This window comes from Leptopilina heterotoma, unplaced genomic scaffold, assembly GCF_015476425.1.
Source record: "Leptopilina heterotoma isolate Lh14 unplaced genomic scaffold, ASM1547642v1 Lhet_225, whole genome shotgun sequence".
NCBI lineage: Eukaryota > Metazoa > Arthropoda > Insecta > Hymenoptera > Figitidae > Leptopilina > Leptopilina heterotoma.
Window position 1 is genome coordinate 25337 of NW_025110943.1, and position 25176 is coordinate 50512.

The following is a 25176-nucleotide window of genomic DNA, read 5'->3' on the forward strand; positions in this document are numbered from 1 at the left end:
ATAACAAATAAAAATAATAAAAATATGAAAATTAACACAGAAAAAAAATCACCTTAAAAGTTAGGAGTCCGTTTTGTTTAAGAAAAAAAAAATATCTATATATTAATTATTGTCAAAACAGGAAAGCTCCTAATTAAATAAATTGTATTTAAATACATGCGATATGTTTTCTTTCAGATTACGTAAAAAATAAAAAAAAACCCCGAGAAAATTATATTAAAATCACAAATAAAAAGATCTATTAATTATTATAAATAGAAGTCAAGTTTTTCTAATTATTATTTAGAGAAGTAAAAAAGTAATTTTAAAATTTTCGTTGGAAAAATTGTACTTTAACCTCGATCCCATGTAAGTAATTCATCTAGAAGAGAAATGAGATAAGGATTACCGCCCAACCTTTCTATTTCTTTTCTCGCTTTCTCATTAAGCTCGGAGAGAACATTTCTCGTATAGTTGAAGGAACCAAATTTTTCTAGAAGATTAACGCAATACCTTTTCACTTCAACGTTTTTCGTTCGTTGCCGAAGAATGTCTGCGAGTTTCGATTAAGGAAAAAACATTAACATTAACATTGTGAAAATTATGTAATTTCAGAGAAATGAATTTCAAAAAAAGAATTCCAAAAAAAGAATTTTAAAGAAAAAATATCAAAGAAAATAGGAAGAATAAATTTCAAAAAAAAAAATTAGAAAAATAAATTTCAAAGAAAATAATAAATTAATTTAAAAATAGAAGGTAAGAAAAAATTGGTTATGGTTGAGAATGGTTGAGAAAATAGTTTCTATAAAGGATACTCAATACTTGGTCGTCTTCTGGTTGATTTTGAATTGCGTGTATGATTGGAAAGCTGAATTTTCCCTCTGAAAGATCCTCGCAGTAACTTTTGTTTTCTGTATACTGTAATTTTTTTATTAGTATTAATGTAATGAATTAATTAATTTGTGTATTATATTTAATGTATAAATATATTAATATTGTGTATTTTATCGTTAATAAATAAATAATAATGAATATTATTTTATTTATCAATTAATTATTAATTATTAATTATATAATTTTGTAAAAATAATGTTAAAAGCATTTTAGAAACTATATTTATAAATTAATATTGAAAATCTACCTCTTGAAGGCATAAATTACAGTAATCGTCCCGAATTTGGAAGTACAAGCCCAAAATTCCGGCTAATGGTGCAAAATCTTCTTTACAGTCGGAGAAAAGCTGCATTAATCTCACAGCCAAATTGAAAAGACCTCCAGTCTCTATTGGCACAAAAATTCTCTATTAGTAATTATTTATTATTAAAAAAAGAAAAAATTAAAAACAAAAAGAAAACGAAAAGCAAAAAAAGAAAAACAAATCAAAGAGAAAAAAAGAAGCAAAAAATAGATATTTAAATATGAAAAGACTGAAAATAAACAACGAAAATTGGAAAATAAAAATGGGAGCAAACGGAAATTGTCATAAATAAAAGTGACGATATCGATTGCAATAAACCCTTTCAATAAATGAGCAAGAGGTCAATTAATCAATTACGTTCAATCTTACTTCTAATTGTCATAGTTTTGTATTCCTCCTCCGAAGGACAAATAAAATTATCTCTCCAATAAATCTCCATTCCTTGGCCACGATGTAATTCCATTATCTGTTCAGTAAACACCTGAGTCGCCTGGATTCAAAAGAAGCCAATTTAAATTTCAATTTGTAACCTTTTTACAAAAAAAAAAAATTGTTTTTCCCTTTTTTTCTTAATTTTTCCGATGAATATTTAACACAATGTGAAAAATTCATAAAAAAAAAACTTTGGATTTCTTAAAATTGCAAGAAAAAGGGAAAAAAGAAATTCATTTAAATGAATAAGATTTAATTTGAATACTCTAGTCATTTGTTCATAAATTTAAACAAACGTTGGACTCTAATAAATGAAAAGTGTATCAAATATCTAAAGAAATTTAAATAATTCTAATTTGAATTTCAGTTTTTTCAAATTTTAATAACCATTGAACTGCAATAAATGAAAAGAAAATTAAGTATGCAATAAATTCGAACATCAAATAAATAATTCTAATTGGAATTTCAGTTCTTTTAGATTTAAATAAACATTGGTGTGTAAAAAAATCCCAAGATATTAAATGTTTAATATAATAAAAAATAGAAAAATGAAGAAACAAACCTCAGGATGATTTAACGATAAAACATTTTCTAGGGCGATAAAAAGAACGTAGTTTGCAGCATTAATTGTACTAGCTACTCCATAAATTGAATGAGCGACAGGAATTCCTCTTCTTAAAATGGAATTATCCTCAATATCGTCTATCCTGCTTGAACAATTTTTTTTTAATACTATAATTATAAATTTCATTTTAATTTTATTGTAAAAAAATATACTATTTAATTTCCAATGTTCCCAAAAGTTCTGAAACTTGAAATCAATGAAATTTATTTATTTCCTCTTCAATTTAAAATTTTATTTACAATAATATTATGTCTCGTATTAAAAAAAAATCCAGACTAAATATTTATTTTTGCTTTTTCTTTTTTTTTCGAACGTCAGTAATTTTTAAAAATAATTATTGATATTGGCGAAAAATTTCGTTCATTTGAAGGTTCAGAACTTTTGGAATAATTTTTTTTTGATATTTTCCAATCGATTTTGAAATTTAATGAGTATTTAATAAATAAAACTAATAAAACAGAATGAATAATAATAAACTAAGACATGAATAATATAAAATCATATGAATGGAACTTTTATATATGAATATTCAATAATTGTAATAAGTTTTTTTCTATCAGTAATTTAAAAAAAATAGTTTAAATAAAATACTTACAATAAACTCGAATTGTGAAGCATTTGAATAATATTACCGACTTTTAGAATTTTTTCACTTGGGATTTTAAGCCAAAAATTAAAAGCGTGCGCTAATTTCCCTCGAACTTGTTTACCAGGAACTTGAAGTATATAAGTAAATGGCTTCAGTAATTTCTGGAAAATATAATTTTTATTTAAAAAATATGTAAAAAACACGATATTTTCTATTAGATTGTAAAAAATGAAATGATAAAATACAATTAAATTGTCACTGTACTTAAAAGAGAGACTGAAGCAAGACTGAAGATCGCACCAAGTTGAAGTCCACAACGTTGATCAACGAAAAAAATTGTTTACTTAGTAAATTAATTAAAAATGCGCAGCAATATTTACCCAAAAATATTTAGAAAAAAAAGATTGATGTTTATATTTTGATAATAATTATTTTACAATTAAATATTAAATTAAAAATAATATTTGAAAGTATTAAATAAATTTTTTTCGTTGATAAACGTTGTGGACTTCAACTTCGTGAAGTTCGCAACGTTTTTAAAAAACGAAAAAATGTGACGATTTATTTAATTTTTATTCAAATTCACATTATTCTTTTGTCTTTAAAATTTTTTTTTGTCTTTTTTTTTAAATTAATTGTTATTAATTTCTTTAAATTTTAAGCAAATGAAAATTAGAGATGAATTTAACTTGAAAAATAATTCCGTTTTGATTTTTCGTTTTTTAAAAATGTTGCAGACTTCAACCTCGAGTTAAAAATACATTTCATTAATAAATTAAAATTTACTAATCATTTTGTTTTAAATAGAGCAATTGAAAACTTTTTTTTAATAATAACTTTCATTGGAATGACTGCAAAAAACGTGTTAACATAAGAATTAGAAGAAATGACAGAAGATTATTGGAAAAATTGCCAAAAGGTAAATTTAAATTAAATAGAAATAATAATAAAGGTTTAAATAGTTTTATTTAAATGAATATTAATATTTAAATAATAAGAAACGATTTAATTGTAAAAGTTGTCAAAAACTAACCTCATCTTCCTCTTTGTCACCACTTCGTGAATAAGGAACACCGTTCTTCTCAGAGTCCATGATACTGAATGAAAACAGAATTAAACTTCCGAGCTTCTTATTTCTCTCGAATGGAATAACACTTGATGAATAAAACAATTTTAATTGTGTTTTTTCTTACAAAATTGACAGGCCGATTTCATAACAGCTGATAAGAGACCTGAAGTATGCCATGCGCCATCAACCAGACGAAAGGCGCCAGAATTTAAACATTCACTGGAAGGGATACGGCGGGAAAATTTGAATCGATTAATTCCAAAAATCGGAATTTTTAAAATAATTTTTTGTTTTAATTTATTGCAAATAATTTTCTGTTTTAAAATTTATAAGATTTTTCTGCTGTAATTCGTATAAAAACTTAACTAATAATATTTTTCTTTTATTTAATTTGAATATTTCAAGAACCTGGAATAATAAGAAAATACAATATTAAATTGCAACATTTTATTTCAATGTTTAATTACAAATTACAGTGTAAAATTATCGACAATAAATGACTTAGCACATATATACATCTCAATTTGGTAACAATTTTTTTCAGATACAAAAATTTCGTAATAAATTTATTTTACAGATTTTTTTTTAGAATCTATTTAAAATTGTACAAAAATTTATTTACCGCATATTCAAAATATAATGTAAGAAAGAAAAAAAAAATTTTGTATTACAATTCATTTTTAAATTACAATACTTATCATTATATAAATATAAAAGATTTTTGCGATGATAAGATTATCATATTAAATATTAAAATAATTTATCATCAAATAAAATAATTTTTTTTTGCAATTTATAAAATTTACAAATTAAAAATTAAAAATAAAATAACACAAGAGACATTCATCACATATTAAATTAAAAAAAAAATGGTCCACAATAGAATAATTTCACAGAATTGAGCAAATTCATATTGATAAATATGACAGTAAATTCAATAATTATCAATGTGAATTTTTTAAGCACATTTTTAAAATATACTTTGATAAAAGTAAAAAAAAAACTTTTTTAGGAAAAATTCTCAACAACTTTCTCTATTATTCATATTTATAATGTATAGTAATAATAATTATAATAATATTAAATACCTAGTAAAGAAATATTTACATAATTAGAGTATTATTACACAACTGATCAATAATTGTGATTACAAAAATTAATTAAGTCCGACAATTGAAAAAAGTTTTAAAAAAATCTATTCACAGCTTTTCACCACTCAAATTAAGTACATTATAGTATGAGTGATCTGGAAACCTGTCTAGTTCAATGTAATCAGTTTCGTCAAGTAATAATCCCTCGGTTAAATTTACCAATTCACCGAAAGATGGTCTACACGCTGGATCCTTATCCCAACAGTAATACATTATATTGTAAAGTTCACGTTTACAATGTTCTGGCCTGTCGAGTCGATAGCCTTCTTTTATTCGCCTCATCACCTGAAAAATAATGCGAAATTGCAAAATTAAATAAATTATTAAGTACATTATTAATTTTGTTATTATTAAAATTAAATTAAATTACAAAAAAAATTGATATCACTTTTGCGTTGTAATTAGTTATAATTTTTAGAAATTCTGATTTAGAGAATAAATTTTTTGATATTATTTTTGCAAGAATATTTTAGAAATTATTTTGTTTTTTATAATTTTGTGTTAATAGGCACATTTTTTTGTTAAATTAAAAAAGAATATTTTTTATAAAAAAAATTGTTATAATTTTTGTAACTTTCATAATTTTAAATATGAAATAATTTAATTTCTGCTTTAGAATTTTATTAAAACTCTTGAAAATAATTTAATTGCCTCGAAGAATTTAATTACTTATAAAAATAATTCTAGTTAAGAATTTTATTATTTATAAAAATAATTGAAATCTAGCAAAAAATTTTATTAAAATTTTTGAAAATTATACTAAATCCTTCGACGAATTCAATTAAAATTGTAAAGAAAATAAATGAATTTTTATCAAAAATTTATAAAATAATTTAATTCTTTTGAAGAATTTTATTAAAATATTTGAAATTGACTAAATTTTAATTAGAACTTTTCTCAAAATTTTTGGAAGATTTTGAATAAAATTTTTAAAAATCATAGACATTCTCAGAAGAATTTGATTATTTTAAAAAAAAATTGAATTTCAATGCAAACTTTTATTATTTATAAAAATAATTGAATAACAGTGAAAAATTGAATTTTTGCGAAGATTTTTATGAATTTTAAAATATAATTGAAATTTCGAAAGGAATTAATATTAAATTTTTTGAAAATAATTAAATTTTTAGAAATTACCTATTTTATTATTTATGAATATAATTGAATTCTAACATCGAATTTAATTAAAATTTTATAGAAAATAAATTAATTTTTCTAAAGAATTTTATTATTTACAAGAATAATTGATTTTTTGAAAAGAGTTACAAAAACAATTGAATTTTTGCGAAGAATTTTATTTTTTTATAAAAATAATTGAAATTCTGCGAATAATTTTCATTATTTAATGGAAATAATTGAATTCTTGCATTGAATTTTATTGAAATTTTTGAAAATTATTAAATTCCAATGCAAACTTTTAATATTTATAAAAATAATTGAATTACAGTGAAAAATTGAATTTTTGAAAGGAATTTTGTTAAAATTTTTGGAAATAATTGAATTTTTGTGAAAAATTTCATTATTTTTTAAAATAATAAAATTTTAGACAAGAATTTTATTAAAATTTTTGGAAATAATTGAATTTCTGAGAAGAATATTATTATTTATAATAAGAATTGAACTTTTGCGAAGATTTTTATTAATTTTAAAAATAATTGATATTTCAAAATTAATTTTATTAAAATTTTTGAAAATTATTTTATTATTTATGAATATAATTGAATTCTAACATCGAATTTAATTAAAATTTTATAGAAAATAATTTAATCTTTCTAAAGAATTTTATTATTTACAAGAATAATTGATTTCTTGCAGAGTTTCATTATTTTTGAAAATAATTAAATTTTTGACAAAAATTTCATTATAATTATTGGAATTCCAATAATTATTTAAATAATTGAATTTTTGTGAAGAATATTATTTATTTACAAAAAGAATTAAGTTTTTGAGAAGAATATTATTATTTACGAAAAGAATTGAATTTTTGGGAAGAAATTTTTTTTTTATGAAAATAATTGAAATCCTGCGAATAATTTTCATTATTTAAAGAAAATAATTGAATTCTTGCATTGAATTTTATTAAAATTTTCAAAAATAATTGAAATCCCACGAAAAATTTTATTTTTCCTGATAATAATTGAATTTACAGCTAAGAATTTTATTAAAATTTTTTAAAAACAATAAATAAAAATAATAATTGTTTAGTCAATAATTTTATTTTTTTTAATTTTGATTTGGAAATTATTCAAAAATCGAAGTTTTCATTCAAAAATAAAAAGTTTTTGTAAATTAACATAATAAAAATAAATTGAATACCGCGTAATATTTGCTATAAAAATATAAATTAAATTTTAAATAAATATTTTAAATAAATTGAATAAATAATGTCTAAAAATTTATTTTTCTTCTTTTAGAGAAATTTACGTACCTCGGCGGCACCTAATCCGGGATATGGTGTCGAACCAAGAGTGACAATTTCCCAAATAAGAACGCCAAAACTCCAAATATCCGACTTTACGGAAAATATATTATCATAAAGACTTTCGGGTGCCATCCATCGAATTGGAAGTCGTCCCTCGGATTTTCTTTCGTAAATTTGATTTGCCGCTACGTCCCTTGCAAATCCAAAATCCGCCACTTTACACGCTCGATTCTCGTCTATTAAAATATTTCTAGCAGCGAGATCACGATGAATTATTCCCTTCGACGCTAAATACTCCATGCCCTTTGAAATCTGCAAATGGGAAAAATTCGTTTAACTTAAAATTATAAATATTTTAATATTAACAATTTTTTAGTTTTCCTACAAATTCAAAATTTGTATAATTTAAAATTCTTTCTAAATTCTTTCTAAAGTTTTTCTAAATTTTTCCTAAATTTTTTCTGAATTCTTTCTAAATGGCTTTTAAATTTATCTGAAATTTTTCAAAATTCTTTCTATTATATTTTTAATTTCTAAATTCTTTGTAAATTTTTTACTAAATAATTCTTTCTATTTTTTTAATCAATTCTTTAAAAATTTTTAAAACTTTTTTCTAAATTTTTACTAAATTCTTTTTATATTCTTTCTATTTTAATATTTTAAATTCTTTCTAAATTCTCTTTAAATTCTTTATATTTTTTCCTAAATTCTAAATTCCTTCCAAATTTCTTTAAATTGCTTCACAATTTTTAATAAATGCTTTTTAAATTCTTTCCATTTTGTGTAAATTCTAAATTTCTTCTACTTTTTTTGCAAAATATCCTTAATTTTTTAAAATTCTTTCTATTTTTTTCTAAATTCTAAATTCATTCTAAATTTTTACTAAATTCTTTTTAAATTCTTCCTATTGTTTTGTAAATTCTTCCCAAATTATTTAAAATTCTTTCTAAATTTTTACTAAATTCTTTTTAAATTCTTTCTATTTTTTTTTGTAAATTCTTCCTAAATTTTTTAAAATTCGTTCACAATTTTTATTACATTCTTTTTAAATTCTTTCTATTTTTTTCTAAATTCTCTTTAAATTGTTTCACAATTTTTACTAAATGCTTTTTAAATTCTTTCCATTTTTTTGTAAATTCTAAATTCCTTAACTACTTTTTTTTAAATTCTTCCTAAATTTTTTCTAAATTCTTTCTAAATTTTTACTAAATTCTTTCTATTTTTTTCTAAATTCATTCTCAATTTCTTTAAATTATTTCTCAATTTTTTTGAAGTTTTTAAAATTTTTTTACCAAATTTTTTCTAAATTCTTTTTAAATTCCTTTATTTTTTATTCTAAATTCTAAATTCTTTCCAAAATTAAACTCTTTTTATTTTTTTATAAATTCTTTTTAAATGCTCTTTAAATTCTTTATATTTTTTTTTTGTAAATTCTAAATTGTTTTACAATTTGTACTAAATGCTTTTTAAATTCTTTCTATTTTTTTTTTGTAAATTCTAAATTCCTTCTACTTTTATTTAAAATTTTTCCTTAATCTTTTAAAATTCTTTTTAAATTTTTACTAAATTCTTTCTATTTTTTTCTAAATTCATTCTTAATTTCTTTAAATTATTTCTCAATTTTTTTCAATTCTTTTTAATTTTTTTACCAAATTTTTTCTAAATTCTTTTTAAATTCCTTTATTTTTTATTCTAAATTCTAAATTCTTTCCAAAATTTTCCCTAATAAAAAGTTGTTGTCTCCTGGTTCGAATTTTTTTGTTCTCTAACCTGATAAACGAAACCAGTTAAATCCCTTGACGTGAGACCGGGTTTTCCATGATTTCTCTCTTCTCTCGATGCTCTCAGGAAACTTTGCAATTTCCCGCCGCTGATATACTCCAAAATGATAAACATCGGTTCACGTTCAGTGCAACATCCAAGTAATCTCACCACATTTGGATGTGGCTCGAGGCTTTTCATGACTTTGAGTTCCTGTGCAAAGTCCAGTCTCTCTCTCTCCGTGACATTCTCTTTTAATGTTTTAACAGCAACAATCGTTGGTCCGGGAATACCATCAATGTCTATGGCTTCATATTTCCACACTTGCCCAAAGCAACCTTCTCCAAGAATACTGAAGACCTGCGTATAATAGAAGAAAAAAATTTATTTTTTAGTCATTTCCTTTTGATTGGAGATATTAGAAATGAAAATAATTTGCGAGCTCTCTAAGAGACAATGACGAATTTGAATATTATTAACTGACCTTTAGCCTGTGTCTTGGAAACTCCCATTTATCTTTGTGTGATTTGTTTTGGATGCCCAATCGACTTTCCTTTTCCCAAGGCTCGTAACGATTGTTACGAGCTTTTGGTCCTCCCCATCTTTTCAGGACTAGAGATGGATCGTCCGATATATTTGATACACTAACGCTGGCCTGCTCCTTCTAAAAGTTCATAATAGTATTTTAAATAATTGTATACTCTTGTCTCATCGAATCGTATAATTTTCTAATTTTAATATTCTGTTTATCAATTTTTTTCAATTGTTTGCAGTTTTCGAGAATTTGCATTTTTCTGAATCTTCATTTTACTGAACTTTTATTTTATTAAATTTCTATTTCACTGAATTATAAATTTACTAAATTAAAAAGGAAATTAGAATGAAAAAACTGAAGATTTTGCATAATTTTAATTTTACAGAATTTTTCTTTTACACTATTTTCATGGAATAAAATTTTTATTTAAAATTTATTTTTAATTCAATTCTAATTTCATTCTATTCTATTTATCACTTGATTTTAGTATATAATTTTAATCTACAATTTTAATGAATAATTTTAATCTATAATTTTAATGAATAATTTTAATCTATAATTTTAATCTAAAATTTTATTTTATGATTTCAATCTAATTTTATTGTAATTTCAATTTAATTTAGGTTTATTTTTTAATATTTTAATTTTAACTTAATGGGATTTTTACTTAATCAATTTTTTATTAACTAAATTTTCACTCAGGTAAATTTTTGTTTGGAACAATTTTAAATTTGTAAAATTATTGAAGAGTTTTATTAAATTTAATTAAATTGAAAAAATTATGAAAATTATTTTCAAAATTTAAACTTAAACAAAAATTTCACTTCAAAAAGATATTTTTAACGAAAAAAATTCCACATTTAAAGCGAAATTCATAGAAAACAAATTTTAATTTTTGTTTCTAATCAGCATTTTACTTATAAATTTTCTTATTTTCTGAATTTTTTATCCATGAGTCACTTGTTTTAAAGCAAAAATTAAAAATAGAAATTTGGTAAAATGAAAATTTAATAATTAAATAAAAATTTAGTAAAACAAGAATTATTTAGTTAAATAAAAATTTAGGGAAATAATAATTGAGTAAAATTGAAAAAATAGTAAAACAAATATTTAGTAAAACAAAAATTTAGTGAAATAGAAATTTGGTAAATTGAAAATTTGGTCAAATGAAATTGTAGTGAAATAAAAATTTGGCAGAATGAAAATTTAGTTAAATAACAATTCAGGAAAATGAATATAAAACGAGTTCAGAATTTAGTAAAATAAACATTTAGTAATAAAAAAATTAGTAAAATTAGTAAAAAATTTAGAAAAATAAAAATTTGTTAGAGCGAAAAAATTAAAAAAATAAAAATTGAGTAAAATGGAAATTTAGTGAAATAAATATTTAGTAAAATGGAAATTTAGTGAAATAAATATTTGGTAAAATGAAAATTTAGTGAAATAAATATTTGGAAAAATGGAAATTTAGTGAAATAAACATTTAAAAAAATGGAAATTCATTGGAATAATAATTTAAGAAAATAAAAATTTTATAAAATGGAATTTTAGTGAAGTAAATATTAGGTAAAATAAAAATTTAGTTTAATAAAAATCTAGTTATCTGAAAGTTTTTTTAAATCAAAATTTGCTGGTATAAAAATTTTAGGGAAATAAAAATTCAGTGAATAAAAATTTTCTAAAATAAACCAGTTAGTAAAATGGAAATTGTAATGAAATAAAAATTTGATAAAATGAACATTTAGCTAAATAAAAATTCTGAGAAAATAAAAAATTTAATGAATTAATAATTTTGTAAAATAAATATTTAGTAGAAAAATGGAAATTCGTCAGAATAAAAAGTTTAAGAAAATAAAAATTTAGTAAAATAGAAATTTAGTGAAATAAATATTTAGTAAAATGAAAATTCAGTGAAATAAATATTTGGAAAAATGGAAACTTAGTAAAATAAAAATTTGTCGAAATAAAAATTTTGTAAAATGAAAATTTATTAAATTTAAAATTCAGTGAAATTAAAATCCACTGGAATAAAAATTTAGTAAATTGAAAACGTAGAAGAAAATGTAAAGTTAAGTGAAAAATTCATTTAAATAAAAATCAGGATGGGAGTTCGTTTTAGATGAAAAATTGATCAAATAAAAATTACTTCAAAAGAAAAATTTATTTAAATAAAAAGATTTTTTTAATTCAACTCTTCGTGTGAATTGAAATTGCATCAGTCGCGTATATATAAAAATTAAAATTCAAAATTTAAACAAAAATAAATAAATAATTATTTGTTATAAATAAATAAAAGAAAAAGTCTTCAATTTCCCATTCAATGAAAAATACAGTTACGAAATCGTTTTCGACTTTCAATGAAATATGAGTCAAGGGGTAAAGAAGAGAAAAAAAATGAATTATGATCATAAACGGAAGAAAAGTGAAAAAAAGAAGAGGGAAAGGAGAAAGGATGACCAGGTTATTATAAGATGTGGGTTGATCTCTCAATTGAAAAACAAAAAAAAAAAAAAAGAAAGAAAAAAGAAAACAAAACAAAATGATAATCCAATTGAGAGAGAAACAAAAACTCACCGTGTCCTCCTTGGACTTTCGACTTCCACAAAACCTGTTTCGAAGGAACCATGTGCCAGCGCCAAATATAAGAAGAAGTATACAGACAGCGGCAACAGGTATGAAGGTCATTGCAATAAATTGCGATTGTGGTGCTTCACTTGGCGCAACTTTAGTACTCAATGTATGACCTTCAATTTCATTCGCCTCGGCGTCTTCCGCAGGAAATACCGTACTCGTTCGCTCTTCATTTTCATCAAATTTCCCACCACCCTGTGGCTGTAATTTCGTTGTTCTTGGCTTAGTCACTGGCTGAGGGAATTCAATTGACGATGGTTGTAATGTTGGAAGTTGTCCTATTGGTGGCCGTGGATAGCCCGATAGATTTGGTAATTTCAAAATTGGCGGCCGCATACGTCCACCAGGACCCTGTTGAAATGGCGATCTAAAAATAGTTCACAAAAACTGTTAATAATCAAATATAAATAAATAAAGTTTTTTACTTTTAAATAAAGCTTCTGTGTAAATATTGTAAAAATATAGAAATTTAATTATTTATTTTCAAAAATTTTAATTAAAGTCTTCTACTTTTGAATTGAATTGAATTGAAAAATTCAATTATTTTCAAAACTAGAGAAAATCTTTGCAGAAATTCAATTATTTCCAAAATTTAAAAAAAAAATCCTTTTTTCAAAAATAATAAAATCTTTGGAAGGAATTCAATATTATATCCAAAAGTTTTAAAAAATTTCTTGGCTAAATTATTCAAATTATTTCGAAAGCGAATAAAATTCTTCTGAGAAATTCAATTGTTTTCATAAATAATAATATTCTTCTCAAAAATATAATTTTCAGAAATTTTAATAATTTATATACCTTCAAAATATTTTATTATTTTCAAAAATAATGAAATTTTTCACAGAAATTCAATTTTAATAGAATTCTGCACAAAATTTCAATTATTTTATATATAATTTTAATAAAATTTTTCCTATAAATTATTTTTGAAAATTAGAATAAATTTTTTTGCTGTAATTCAATTATTTCAAGAATATTAATAAAATTCTTTGCAAAAAATTTATTACTTTCAAAAATAATTAAATTTTTCACAGGAATTCAATTATTTCCAAATAAATTTTAATAAATCTTTTGGAAAAATTCAATTATTTCCAAAAATTTTGACAAAAAAATCAATTATTTTCAAACTAATAAAATTCTTCTGAGAAATTCAATTGTTTTGATAAATAATAATAAATTCTTTTCAGAAATCCAATTTTCAAAAATTTTAATAATATTCTTTGCCAAAATTTTTTTTATTTTTAAAAATAATGAAATTTTTCACAGAAATTCAATTTTAATAAAATTCTGCACTAAATTCAATTATTTAATATATAATTTTAATAAAATTTTTCCTATAAATTTTTTTTGATAATTCGAATAAATTTTTTTGCAGTAATTCAATTATTTCCAAAAATTTTGACAAATTTTTAAGGAAAAATTCAATTATTTTCAAGAAATTTAATAAAATTCTTTGCAAAAAATTTATTATTTTCAAAAATAATTAAATTTTTCACAGGAATTCAATTTCCAACAAACTTAAAAAAAATTTTTCCTAACAATTATTTTTGAAAATTTTAATAAAATTCTTTGTAGTAATTCAATTACATCCAAAAATTTTAATAAATTTTTTAGAAAAATTAAATTATTTTTAAAAATTTTGAAAAAAATCAATTATTTTAAAAACTAATAAAATTCTTCCGAGAAATTCAATTGTTCTTATAAATAAAAATATTTTTCTCAGAAATCAAAATTTCAAAAATTTTTATAATTTATACTTTTACAAAAATTTTATTATTTTTAAAAACAATGAAATTTTTCACAGAAATTCAATTTTAATAAAATTCTTCACAAATATTCAATTACTTTATATATAATTTTAATAACATTTTTCCCAATAATTCTTTTTGAAAATTGAAATAAATTTTCTCGCTGTAATTCAATTATTTTCAAGAAATTTAATAAAATTCTTTGCAAAAAATTTATTATTTTCAAAAATAATTTAATTTTTCACAGGAATTCAATTATATCCAACAAATTTTAATACAATTTTTCCAAACTAATTTAACTAATTTTGAAAAAAAATTCTTTTAATACTTATTGTTTTTTGTTTTTCCAGAAGAACTAAAATTTCATAAAAATTAGAGTTTCAAATTTTCCGAAATTTAATTATTTCTAAAAATTACAACTGTCATTTTCCAAAATTTAATTATATTTTTTAATTTTTATCTAAAATTCTTCTCTTAATTAATTATTTTTGGTAATTTTTGAGAAAGTTTCCTGAGAATTCAACTATTCAATAAAAAAGGAAAGTTTTTTTTAAAATCAAAAATTCATTTGTTTTCAATCAAAACTTCACATTTCGATTTTTTGAAAATTTTTATAATAAATTGTTATTCAAAAATTTAACTAATTTCTAAAAAACTGAAATCGAAATTTTTTAAAAATCTAATCTTTTTATTCAGTAAAAAATTAAAATTTGTTATTTTAAAAATTCTATTCTATTTTAAAATTCTGTTCTATTCTTAAATTCTATTCTAATCTTGAGATAAATATAAAGTATATGCAAATAATGCTTCTATATATAAATAATGCAAAAATATAAAAATTTCAAATGAAAAAAAAAATTTAAATTCGTTAGTTTAAAATTCTATTCGATTGCGTAAGAAACGAAAGATTCTTCAAATTAGAAACTATCAGACTTCTGACATCAATAAATGAGGGAGTGAAGGAGAAAGTGGTTTAGGTCACATTTCACTTTTTTTTCCCTCCCCCTCCTTCTTATTCGGAAGAAAACGATCTCCTATAACCGATTTTAATTAATTTCGAGAGGGAAAGAAAGTTTCGTGCCAAATTATTATTGATATTCCTTTTTGGTGCAACTTTTTAAATTCTAAGAGGTATGATTTAAAAAGTTGAAATACTGCCCGAACTGGAAAACTTTCTCAAAACTTTCTAAGAATATTTTTTTCTTTTATTTCATTTTCAAAACAGAACAAAATTTTGGTTTTACATAAATAAAATTAAAAATTATTGTTTAAATTCTTTTTCGTAAATTTTCCTTCCTAATGAAAGAAAAAATGTTTTTTTTTTAAGTTTCCATTTTTTACTTTAAATTTTTCGTAAGAAGAGAGAATTATGAAAATAATTTGTACTTGAGGAAAAAATTATTTACCTGGTGTGACCTGCATTGGACTCTGTCTCGTTTTTTTGTATTACAGCGTAGGCTTCTGACTTTAATGCTACTTTTCCATCGGAGACAGTCACGTAGAAGAATAGCTCTTGTCCTCCCTGGAAACAGTTAAAATAAAAATAATTGTCCAAACCGGATTTCAAACATTACATACACAACAAATTTGCAAAAAAAAGAATGAATGAAATTGTCTGTGAAAAAAAAGAGAATTACCAAATAGAAAATAAAAATAACAAAAATATATGCGACAAATATTTTAATTATTTCTCTTGCACAAAAAATAATTCGACTCGTAATTTTGATAAATTATTCAATTTTGTAAAAAGCGAAAAAAATTCTTTAACTAATTGCAAAATAAAGGAAAATTATACAAAATAGCAAATATTTCTTGTTAAAAAAATTCAAACAAAAACAATTGAAAAAAAATTTAAGAACAATTTTTAATAAATAGAATAAAAAAATAATTATTATTAAAATTCTTTTAGTTATTACTTTAAAAAAAATTCCTTGCATAATAATTATTGCAAATATTTTTAATTAATGAATTTAACTTATAAATAAAAAATTTTTAGCAGGTATTTTATTTATCATTAATAATTATTAACAACTAGCAATTAACTTTTTTAGGATAAAATTAGCAATTTTAAAAATAATAGAATTTAAAAATTTGTAATTCAAATTTTTGTTAAAAACACTAAAAAAATCCAATAATTAAATTTTTCAAAGGAATTATATTAAATTAATATTAAATCCAACAAATTTTAATACAATGTTTCCTAACAATTATTTTTGAAAATTGTAATAAAATTCTTCGCAGTAATTGAATTATTTCCAAAAATTTTAATAAATTTTTTGGAAAAATTCAATTATTTCCAAAAATTTTGACAAAAAATCAATTATTTTCAAAACTAATAAAATTCTTCCGAGAAATTGAATTGTTTTCATAAATAAAAATATTTTTCTCAGAAATCCAATTTTCAAAAATTTTTTAAATTTATATACTTTGCAAAAAATTTATTATTTTTAAAAATAATGATTTTATCACTCGGTCATTTTTAATTATTATAAGTTATTAAATTTAAAAAGATTTGAATTTGAAATTTTTGAAATTCTTAATTCCTATGAAAAAATAATATTGATTAAATATTTTTATTTAAAAAAAAGTTATTGATGTTTTCAAATAGTTTAACAATTAAAGAAATTCGTAAAAAAATGTAATAGAACAATTTTTTATTTTCTTAAAATTATAATTAAGTGAAAAAATTAACAAACAAAAAATAAATCTCTAAATAAATAAACAGATTAATAAATAGATAAATAAACAAATAAATAAATAAATAATTAAATAAATCAACAAATAAATAACAAAATCAATAAACGAATAAATAATTTGTCAAATAAAGAAACGAAAAAAGGAAAAAATTTCTAAATAAACAAACGATTAAATTATTATTTATTTTTGATTTGCAAGTAATTACTTTATTTATTAGCACTAATTATTATAAATATTATAATTATTAATAATAATTTGTGTGACTGACTCTTAACAAATTAATAATAATTGTTATAATTATTTTATTTGTTAAGTTTATTTATTTATATTTGTTAATACTTCGAGATCTTGTGTAAATAAATAAATATTTCTCAATTCTAATAACTGCAATAGAAATAATTATTCTCAATAAAAATTTAATTTCTTTTAAAAATAGAATACCACATTATTTTTAGAGAAGAGAAAAATTTCATTTTCTCCATTATAAATTCAAAGATAAGGAATTAAAATTTAAAAATAACTTAAAAATAAAATTTAAAAAATAATTTCTCCTTGAAATTTTAAAGATAGGAATCGAGAAAGATTTTTCTATACGCACAAGAAAAGGGGGAAAAAAATTAAGATCTAGAAGAGGAAAAAAAATATTTAAATTCATTGTGCAATAAAATGTTCGAGAGTATAATATTAAAAAATCAAGTTTTTTTTTTTTTTTTTTTTTGAAACTGATTCAAACATGTTTGAGTCATACGTTATAGAGAAGCGGCAAGAGAAGGTAAAAGAAGATAAAAAATATAAAGAAGATAAAAGGAGATGGAAAATATGTAGAAGATGAAAGAAGATAGAAAATATCTGAAGTTAAAAGGAGAGAAAAAAAATATAAAAAAGGTAAAAGAAGATAAAGAAGAAGATGAAGAAGAATTTCAGGTCGATCTGTAAAGCCAGTTTTTGCTTTCGCGTCTGTGTAGGTTTTCTTTATTAAGTAAAGGTACCTACTAGCCGTCGTGCAATGACTCATTCTACTTACTCTTCCTTGAAGCGTCTCATTTACAACGACAATTCCAGTCATGTTGTTGATTGAAAAAGGCAGCGACTCTTGAGAATCGGCGTCCTTTTTTTCCAAGCTAAATGTTAAATCATCGTCCTCAGAATCCTCAGCTCTTACTTTAATAACTTGATGTCCAATTGGATCCGTATCCCATAAACGAATATTCCTATCGAACCACATCACCGGAGGAGTATTATCAGCACTGTTGCTGAATTGACCATCTGCGACAGAAAAGAAAAATTTTTATTTAAAAAAAAAAAAATTAATTAATTAAAATAATTGATAAACAATTAATGATTAAAGAAGAAATTAATAAGTCGCTAATGTTCCTAACGTCCCCTCTTCTTTCTCTCTCTAGAGGCACATGCGCATGAATTACATCTCTGCATAAATAAATAAATAAATAAATAAAAAAATAAATAAAAGATTTATTAATAAACAATTGCGTTAACAATTTTCATAAGTAGATGAATTTTCAAAGATTTTGATTTAAATTTTGTAAAATTTCAATTTTAAATAAATTTAATTAGAAATATAAAAAAACTTATTAGTTTAAAAAAAAATTTTTTAAACTAAAATTCTTCTGAAATTAGTTAAATTTTTTAATATATGTAAAGCTCCACGAGAAAAGGGACCTTATGACAAGAGTAAATAAGGTCCCTTTTCTCGTGGAGCGTCACATATATTTAACTAGTTTTATTAAAAATAATTGATTTATATAGAAGAATTTTAGTTCAAAACACTAAAAGAAATTGAATTTTCAAGCAAAATTACAAATGATTGCAGAAATTTAATTATTTTCATATAAATAATAAAAATTTCACAGGAATTCAATTATTTACAAATTATTTCCATATATTATTCACTTATTTTCATAAATAATAACATTTTTTACAGGGATTCAATTATTTTCATAAATAATAATAATCATGAAAGAAATTCAATTATTTCCAAAAATTTTACTGAAATTGTAGGCAAAAATTAAATTATTTTCAAAACTAATAAATTTCATGTAGAAATTCAATTTTCTTTAAAAATGTTATTAAAGTTCTTAAATAGCAAAAATTCAATTATTCACGAAAGTGAAAACATATATATTCTTTGCAAAAATTCAATTATGTTTAAAAATAAAAAAAAATTCTCGTCAAAATTTCAATTATCTTTATAAATAATAAAAAGCTTCTCCGAAATTAAATTATTTTTAAAAATTCTAAAAAAATTCTTGTCAAAATTTTAATTATTTTCAAAAATTTTCCTCAATTCAATGATTTTTAATTTATCTTCTATTTAAATAAAATTTTCCAAAAGAATTTAATTATTTAAAGAAAAGTTTAATAAAATTCTACGCAAACTATTAATTATTTTCATAAATAATAAAAATTTCACAGGAATTCAATTATTTACAAATTATTTCCATATATTATTCACTTATTTTTATAAATAATAACATTTTTTTACAGGGATTCAATTATTTTCATAAATAATAAAACTCAATGTTGAATTTCAATTATTTTTAATACAATTTTCATGGAATTTCTCGAAAAAAGTTATTATTCTTAGAAATTTTATTAAAATTTATCAAAGATATTCAATTATTTTAATAATCTTTGCTACAATTTATTTAGTAGAATTTAAGTATTATTTTTAATAAATTTTTAATTAAATTTCTTGAAGGAATAAAATTATTTTCAAAAATTTTAATGAAATTCTTTGCGTAACAATTCAATTTTTTTCAAAATAATTTTAATAAATTTCTTCACAAAATCCAATTATGTTTAAAAATTAACAAAAATTCTCATCAAAAATACAATTATTTTTATGCAAATAATACAATTTTTCTCTGAAATTCAATTATTTTCAAAAATTTTTTTAAAATTCTTGTCAAAATTTCAATTATTTTTAATACAATTTTCATCAAATTTCTCGAGAAATGCAATTATTTTCAAAAAATTTATTAAAATTTGTCAAGAGAATTCAATTATTTAAAAATTTTTTGATAAAATTCTTTATGAAAATTCTATTTTAAGAAACATTCAATTATTTAATAAAATATTTATTTATATATAGTTAAATAATCGAATTCTCGTTGAAAATTTTTTAATAAATATTGATTTAAAAATGAATTTCAAATTAAAATCTTTGAAAATTTGAACTTTTTATACTTTTAATTAAGAATTGTATATAGAATTAATTTTTCTCAATAAGTTTAATTAAATTTTTTTTTGAAATTATTTCAAGTTTTTATTTTCTAAATATTTAATTGAATAATTTCCGAATAATCAAAATTTCGTAAAATGGAGTTGTAAATTAATTGAAATCCTGTGAAGAATTTTATTATTTATGAAAATAATTGAATTTTTACAACGAATTTGATTACATTTTATAAAAATAATTGAAATCCTGTGAAGAATTTTATTATTTATGAAAATAATTGAATTTTTACAACGAATTTTATTATATTTTTTAAAAATAATTAAAATTCTAAGAAGAATTTTATTATTTATGAAAATAATTGAATTCTTGCAACGAATTTTTATAAAATTTCTTTTAAATAATTGAAATCCTGTGAAGAATTTTATTATTGAAGAAAATAATTAAATTCTTGCAAACGAATTTATTACATTTTCTTAAATAATTGAATTCTTTTTGAGAAATTTTATTAAAATAGTAGATTTTGACAATATTTGAATAACAGCGAGGAATTTCATTATTTATGAAATGTAATTAAATTCTTGCAAAAAATTTTTGAAAATAATTACAATTTTCGAGGAATTTATTTAAAATTGCATAAAAAATAATTAAAATGTTTTGAAAAATTTTATAATTTATAAAAATTGATTGAATTATTACAACGAATTTTATTACATTTTTTTAAATAATTGAATTATTTTTTTTATTATCGTTATATTATTATTATTATTATTATTATTATTATTATTATTATTATTATTATTATTATTATTATTATTATTATTATTATTATTATTATTATTATTAATATCATTCTTAAAATTGTCATTATTATAACTATTTCTATTAATATTTTGTGATTTCAATAAAAATAAATAAATTATTTTTATTCTAACGTAATAATTAAATTTTTTCTTACTTTGAAATGAAATTTACTGAAATGAAAAGTAAGACGTGTAAAAATTGGAACATTCCTTCTTTTTTTAATTTTTTTTGCTTTTTGAACAAAATGAGTTCTAATTAAATGAAAATGTAATTAGAGAGAGGTTTAAAAGCGCAAATAAGAATCAGTTGAAAGAAAATGTAGCTCGTTGAGAGATCGGCCTTGATATGCACGTTCCTGAATTTCGAGTTCAGATCAAGTAGAGTGTGAATCTCAAGACCTTTCGGCATTTTATAATCGAAAACGTTTTGCGCGCAATTTAAAAAAAATATATATTGAAAAACGGCCATCAATGAATATACATAAATAAACATAAACGAAGGTTGATGGTGCGTCTGGTTTGTATGTAAATTTTCCTTCACGCATTATTATATATGAAGAAGAAACACAAAGACATTAAAATGTTCTCTTGAAATATTTATTTATTATTTTCTTTTTTAATACGACCTTGACTTTTGCAATATTTCCTTTTATTATTTAACATTATAATAAAACTATCAATACTGTGAATTTATTGCAGAAATTTTTAATTAGTCGTCTGCGTGTGTGTTCAGTGATTATTAAAATTTTTATTTTAATAGAATTATTCTTTTGTAGAATTTTTTTTTATCTGGATTTGTATTTATTGGATTTTTATTTTCTTTTATTTCAATTTTTAATTTGGTGGGATTTTTATTTGGCAGAATTTTAATTAATAGAAATTTTTAATTTGGAGAATATTTATTTGATGGAATTTTTATTTAACCGGATTTTTCTGTGATAGAATTTATATTTGGCAGGACATTTATTTAACAGAATTTTTATTTAGCAGAACATTAATTTGTTCGTTAATTTGGCAAAATTTTTATTTGACAGACTTTACATTTGGTAGAATTTTTATTTGTCAGAACATTTATTTAACAAACTTGTTATTTACCAAAACTTTCATTTGTTAGAAATTTTTATTTGGAAAATTTTTTCTTTTCGATAGAATTTATATTTAGCAGAATTTTTAGTTGGCAGAATTTTAATTAATAGAAATTTTTAATTAGCAAACTATTTATTTTACAGAATTTTTATTTAACTGAATTTTTCTATGAATTTATATTTGGCAGAACATTTATTTAACAGAATTTTTATTTAGCAGAACTTTTATTTGACAAAATTTTTATTTTACAGACTTTTCATTTGATAGAATTTTTTTTTAGAACATTTATTTAGCAGAACTTTTATTTGGAAAAATTTTTATTTTACAGACTTTTCATTCGATAGAATTTTTTTTTTGTCAGAACATTTATTTAACAGAATTGCTATTTAGCAAAATTTTTATCAGTTAGAAATTTTTATTTGGCAAATTTTTTCTCTTTGAATAGAATTTATATTTAGCAGAAATTTTAATTGGCAGACTTTCTATTTGGTAAAATTTTCATTTGGCAGACTTTCTCTTTGGTAGAATTTTCATTTGGCAGAACATTTATTTGGCAGAATTATTATTTGGGAGAATTTTTATTTGGGAGAACTTTTATGTGACAGATTTGTTATTTAGCAAAACTTTTGTTGGTTAGAAATTTTGATTTGACAGAATTTTTATTTAACAGAATTTTTCTCTGTCAGAATTGGTATTAAGCAAAACTTTTGTTGGTTAGAAACTTTCCTTTGGCAGAATTTTTATTAAACCGAATTTTTTTTATAGAATTTTTATGTAGCAGAACTTTTATTTGATAGAAATTTTTATTAGGCAGAATTTTTATCAAATTGAATTTTTCTTGATAAAATTTCTATTTAGCAGAACTTTTATTTGATAGAAATTTTTATTAGGCAGAATTTTTATCAAATTGAATTTTTCTTGATAAAATTTCTATTTAGCAGAAATTTATTTGCCAGGATAAGTTCGGCTAAATATAGTTTCCTTAAAATAAAAATTCCTCGAAATAAAAATCCAATGACTATATAAGAAAACCAGATATAGAAAAATATTCGCAAAAAAGTAAATATACTTCTAAATTTCGCAACCTCACCAAATATCAATCAATTAAATGCCAAAATTATTAAAACTCGAAATGAATCAACAAAACAATATGCGGAATTTCCTTATCTAAAATGTGAATCAACATTTTATGTATAGAATAATATTAAAAATTGCTCAACATTTGAAAGTTATTCGACTATATATACATATAGACATTATATATTAGAATTTGATTATAGAAAGAATACAATTCAAGATATTTGGAAATAAATATGTTCAAGCAATATGAAACAAAAATGAAAAAGAAAAATAACCGTTTAATGCAATATAATATGATAGTCAGGAAATATAACGGGGGAAACATAAATCTAAAATGGTGAAAGTAGTTATATTAAATGGAGATAACATCTGAAAATTAAGACATAATCGAAGAGCATGCCTTGTTCTCTCCTGGTGAACTTGTTTATAGGAATTCTTGACCCTATCGTCAACACACATATGTATATACTAATAAAAAAAAAACCACAATTTCGTCCACGTAATTACAAAACCATCTACGGCGAAAAGTCGTGAAATTGTATTGTAATATATAATCGCGAATATTTTTATTTTACACCTTTTAAAGAATTGAGAGTTATTATTGTGTATATATAAAGAAGACGGAAGAAGAAAAAGAGAAAAAAAAGCTAAGACAACAATGAGTTGTTAAAGAAGGAAAAAAAACAACTTTTATATCCATGAATTGTGTGTTAATAGCATCAGTTGAATAATATGTCGTAATCGAGGAATACCCGTCTCAAAAAAAATTCTTTTTCCCCGCCAAAGTAAAAATTATTTCCTACTGACGTAATTTTATTGAGCTGAAGAACGTAATGTTAAAATATTAAGGAAAATAAAATAGTGATTATTACTCTCTAAATCTGAATATGTGAAATTTCACTTATTGTACGTTATAAGTCGTCCTCTCGATCAATAAGTGCATATACACTTATAAATAAGTGAATTTTTCACTTATTCTGAGTGAAATTTCACTTATTATAAGTGTATATGCACTTATTGATCGAGAAGACGACTTATAACGTACAAATATGTGAATTTTCACATATTCAGATTTAGAGAGTAGTGTCTACGCAAATTTATTCCCATTCTGCTTATTGTCAATCGAAAGAGCGTCAAAAAATGAGTCGAAATCAGTCAAAGATTTTCCAAAGTAAGCTTTTTTTACGCTTTATCTATTGGTAATAAGCAAAATAGAGAAAAAAATTTAATAGTTAATTATCTTTCGTTTTTTAACAATTATTATTAAAAAATATATTTACTGGTCCTAAACTATGCCTAGAAAAATTCCAATATTAATATCTAGATCATCAGAATTAATTTAATTCAGAATTAATAAAAAGTAGCCACAGCAGATAATCAGCAGGAGATGAAAAATTATTTTTTCATCGAACTTTATCTTTTGTTTTTTAACAATTGTTATTAAAAATATATATTTACTAGTCCTACACTGAAAAAAAAAATTTATTTGATTCAAATAACCGATTAATTGACTATTAGTAATTAAATATTTAATTTGCAAAAACAAATTAAACGTCGAGACAATTATATTAATAATAAATATGTTGACAAAATTAAAAATTGTCTTGAAAATTTTTTAATGGAAAATCTGGATTCTTCGGCCTAAACCTCAAAACAAAAATTAAATATTTAATTGAATCAAATAATATTTATTGGAGTCAATTAAATGATATTTGCTTCAAATCCTGAAATTATTGGTTCAAATATAAATTGAACCATTTAATTGACTCCAATAAATATTATTTGATTCAAGTAAATATTTAATTGATAATAGTCAATTAATCGTTTATTTGAATCAAATAAATTTTTTTTTTCAGTATAAACTATGGCTAAAAAATAATTCTAAATAATATCTAAATCATCAGAATTAATAAAAAGTAACCACAGCCGATAATCAGCAGTAGATGAAAAATTATTTTTTGATCGAACTTTATCTTTTGTTTTTTAACAATTGTTAATAGGCAAATTTCTCTGCAAATTTTATTATTTATAAAAATTATTGAATTTTTTCCAAGAGATTTAATAAAATTCTTAAAAATAATTGCAATTATTCGAGGAATCCATTTTTTAAATTTTATTATTAAATTAAAAATAATTGAAATCGTGCAAAAAATTGAATTATTTATATGAAAATA

General features: G+C 21.0%; 2 protein-coding genes across 5 annotated transcripts in view; both read right to left on the minus strand.

Annotated features, from left to right (window-relative positions):
• Positions 1–255: 255 nt before the first annotated feature.
• Positions 256–4069, minus strand: LOC122502284 (geranylgeranyl pyrophosphate synthase). Of its 3 annotated transcripts, none has more exons than XM_043612242.1 (7): positions 3857–4069; positions 2830–2984; positions 2172–2316; positions 1547–1667; positions 1121–1260; positions 795–897; positions 256–532 (listed from the first exon to the last, which is right to left on the minus strand). In XM_043612242.1, the coding sequence occupies exons 1-7, from the start codon at positions 3914–3916 to the stop codon at positions 333–335; spliced, it is 924 nt and encodes a 307-aa protein (XP_043468177.1). In that variant the 5' UTR covers positions 3917–4069; the 3' UTR covers positions 256–332. The 3 variants fall into 3 exon arrangements, with proteins under 3 accessions (XP_043468177.1, XP_043468176.1, XP_043468175.1); XM_043612241.1 differs by having other exon boundaries at positions 2172–2319; XM_043612240.1 differs by having other exon boundaries at positions 2172–2325.
• A 664-nt stretch (positions 4070–4733) lies between these two features.
• Positions 4734–25176, minus strand: part of LOC122502283 (tyrosine kinase receptor Cad96Ca) — a 340229-nt gene continuing 319786 nt past the window's right edge. For both annotated transcript variants that reach the window (XM_043612239.1, XM_043612238.1), the window contains 7 exons: positions 17862–18103; positions 15547–15662; positions 12336–12759; positions 9711–9890; positions 9236–9586; positions 7472–7777; positions 4734–5328 (listed from right to left, as the gene is read on the minus strand). In XM_043612239.1, coding sequence (XP_043468174.1) covers positions 5092–5328; positions 7472–7777; positions 9236–9586; positions 9711–9890; positions 12336–12759; positions 15547–15662; positions 17862–18062 — 1815 coding nt within the window. In that variant the 5' untranslated portion in view covers positions 18063–18103 and the 3' untranslated portion in view covers positions 4734–5091. The remainder of the gene's footprint in view (positions 5329–7471; positions 7778–9235; positions 9587–9710; positions 9891–12335; positions 12760–15546; positions 15663–17861; positions 18104–25176) is intronic.

Coding starts and splice junctions, on each gene's coding strand:
- LOC122502284 (XM_043612240.1), bottom strand. CDS start 3,916: ATGGACTCTGAGAAGAACGGTGTTCCTTATTCACGAAGTGGTGACAAA. Junction 2,985..3,856: donor GTGACAAAGAGGAAGATGAG/GTTAGTTTTTGA, acceptor TATATTTTCCAG/AAATTACTGAAGCCATTTAC. Junction 1,668..2,171: donor TATCGTTAAATCATCCTGAG/GTTTGTTTCTTC, acceptor TTTTGAATCCAG/GCGACTCAGGTGTTTACTGA.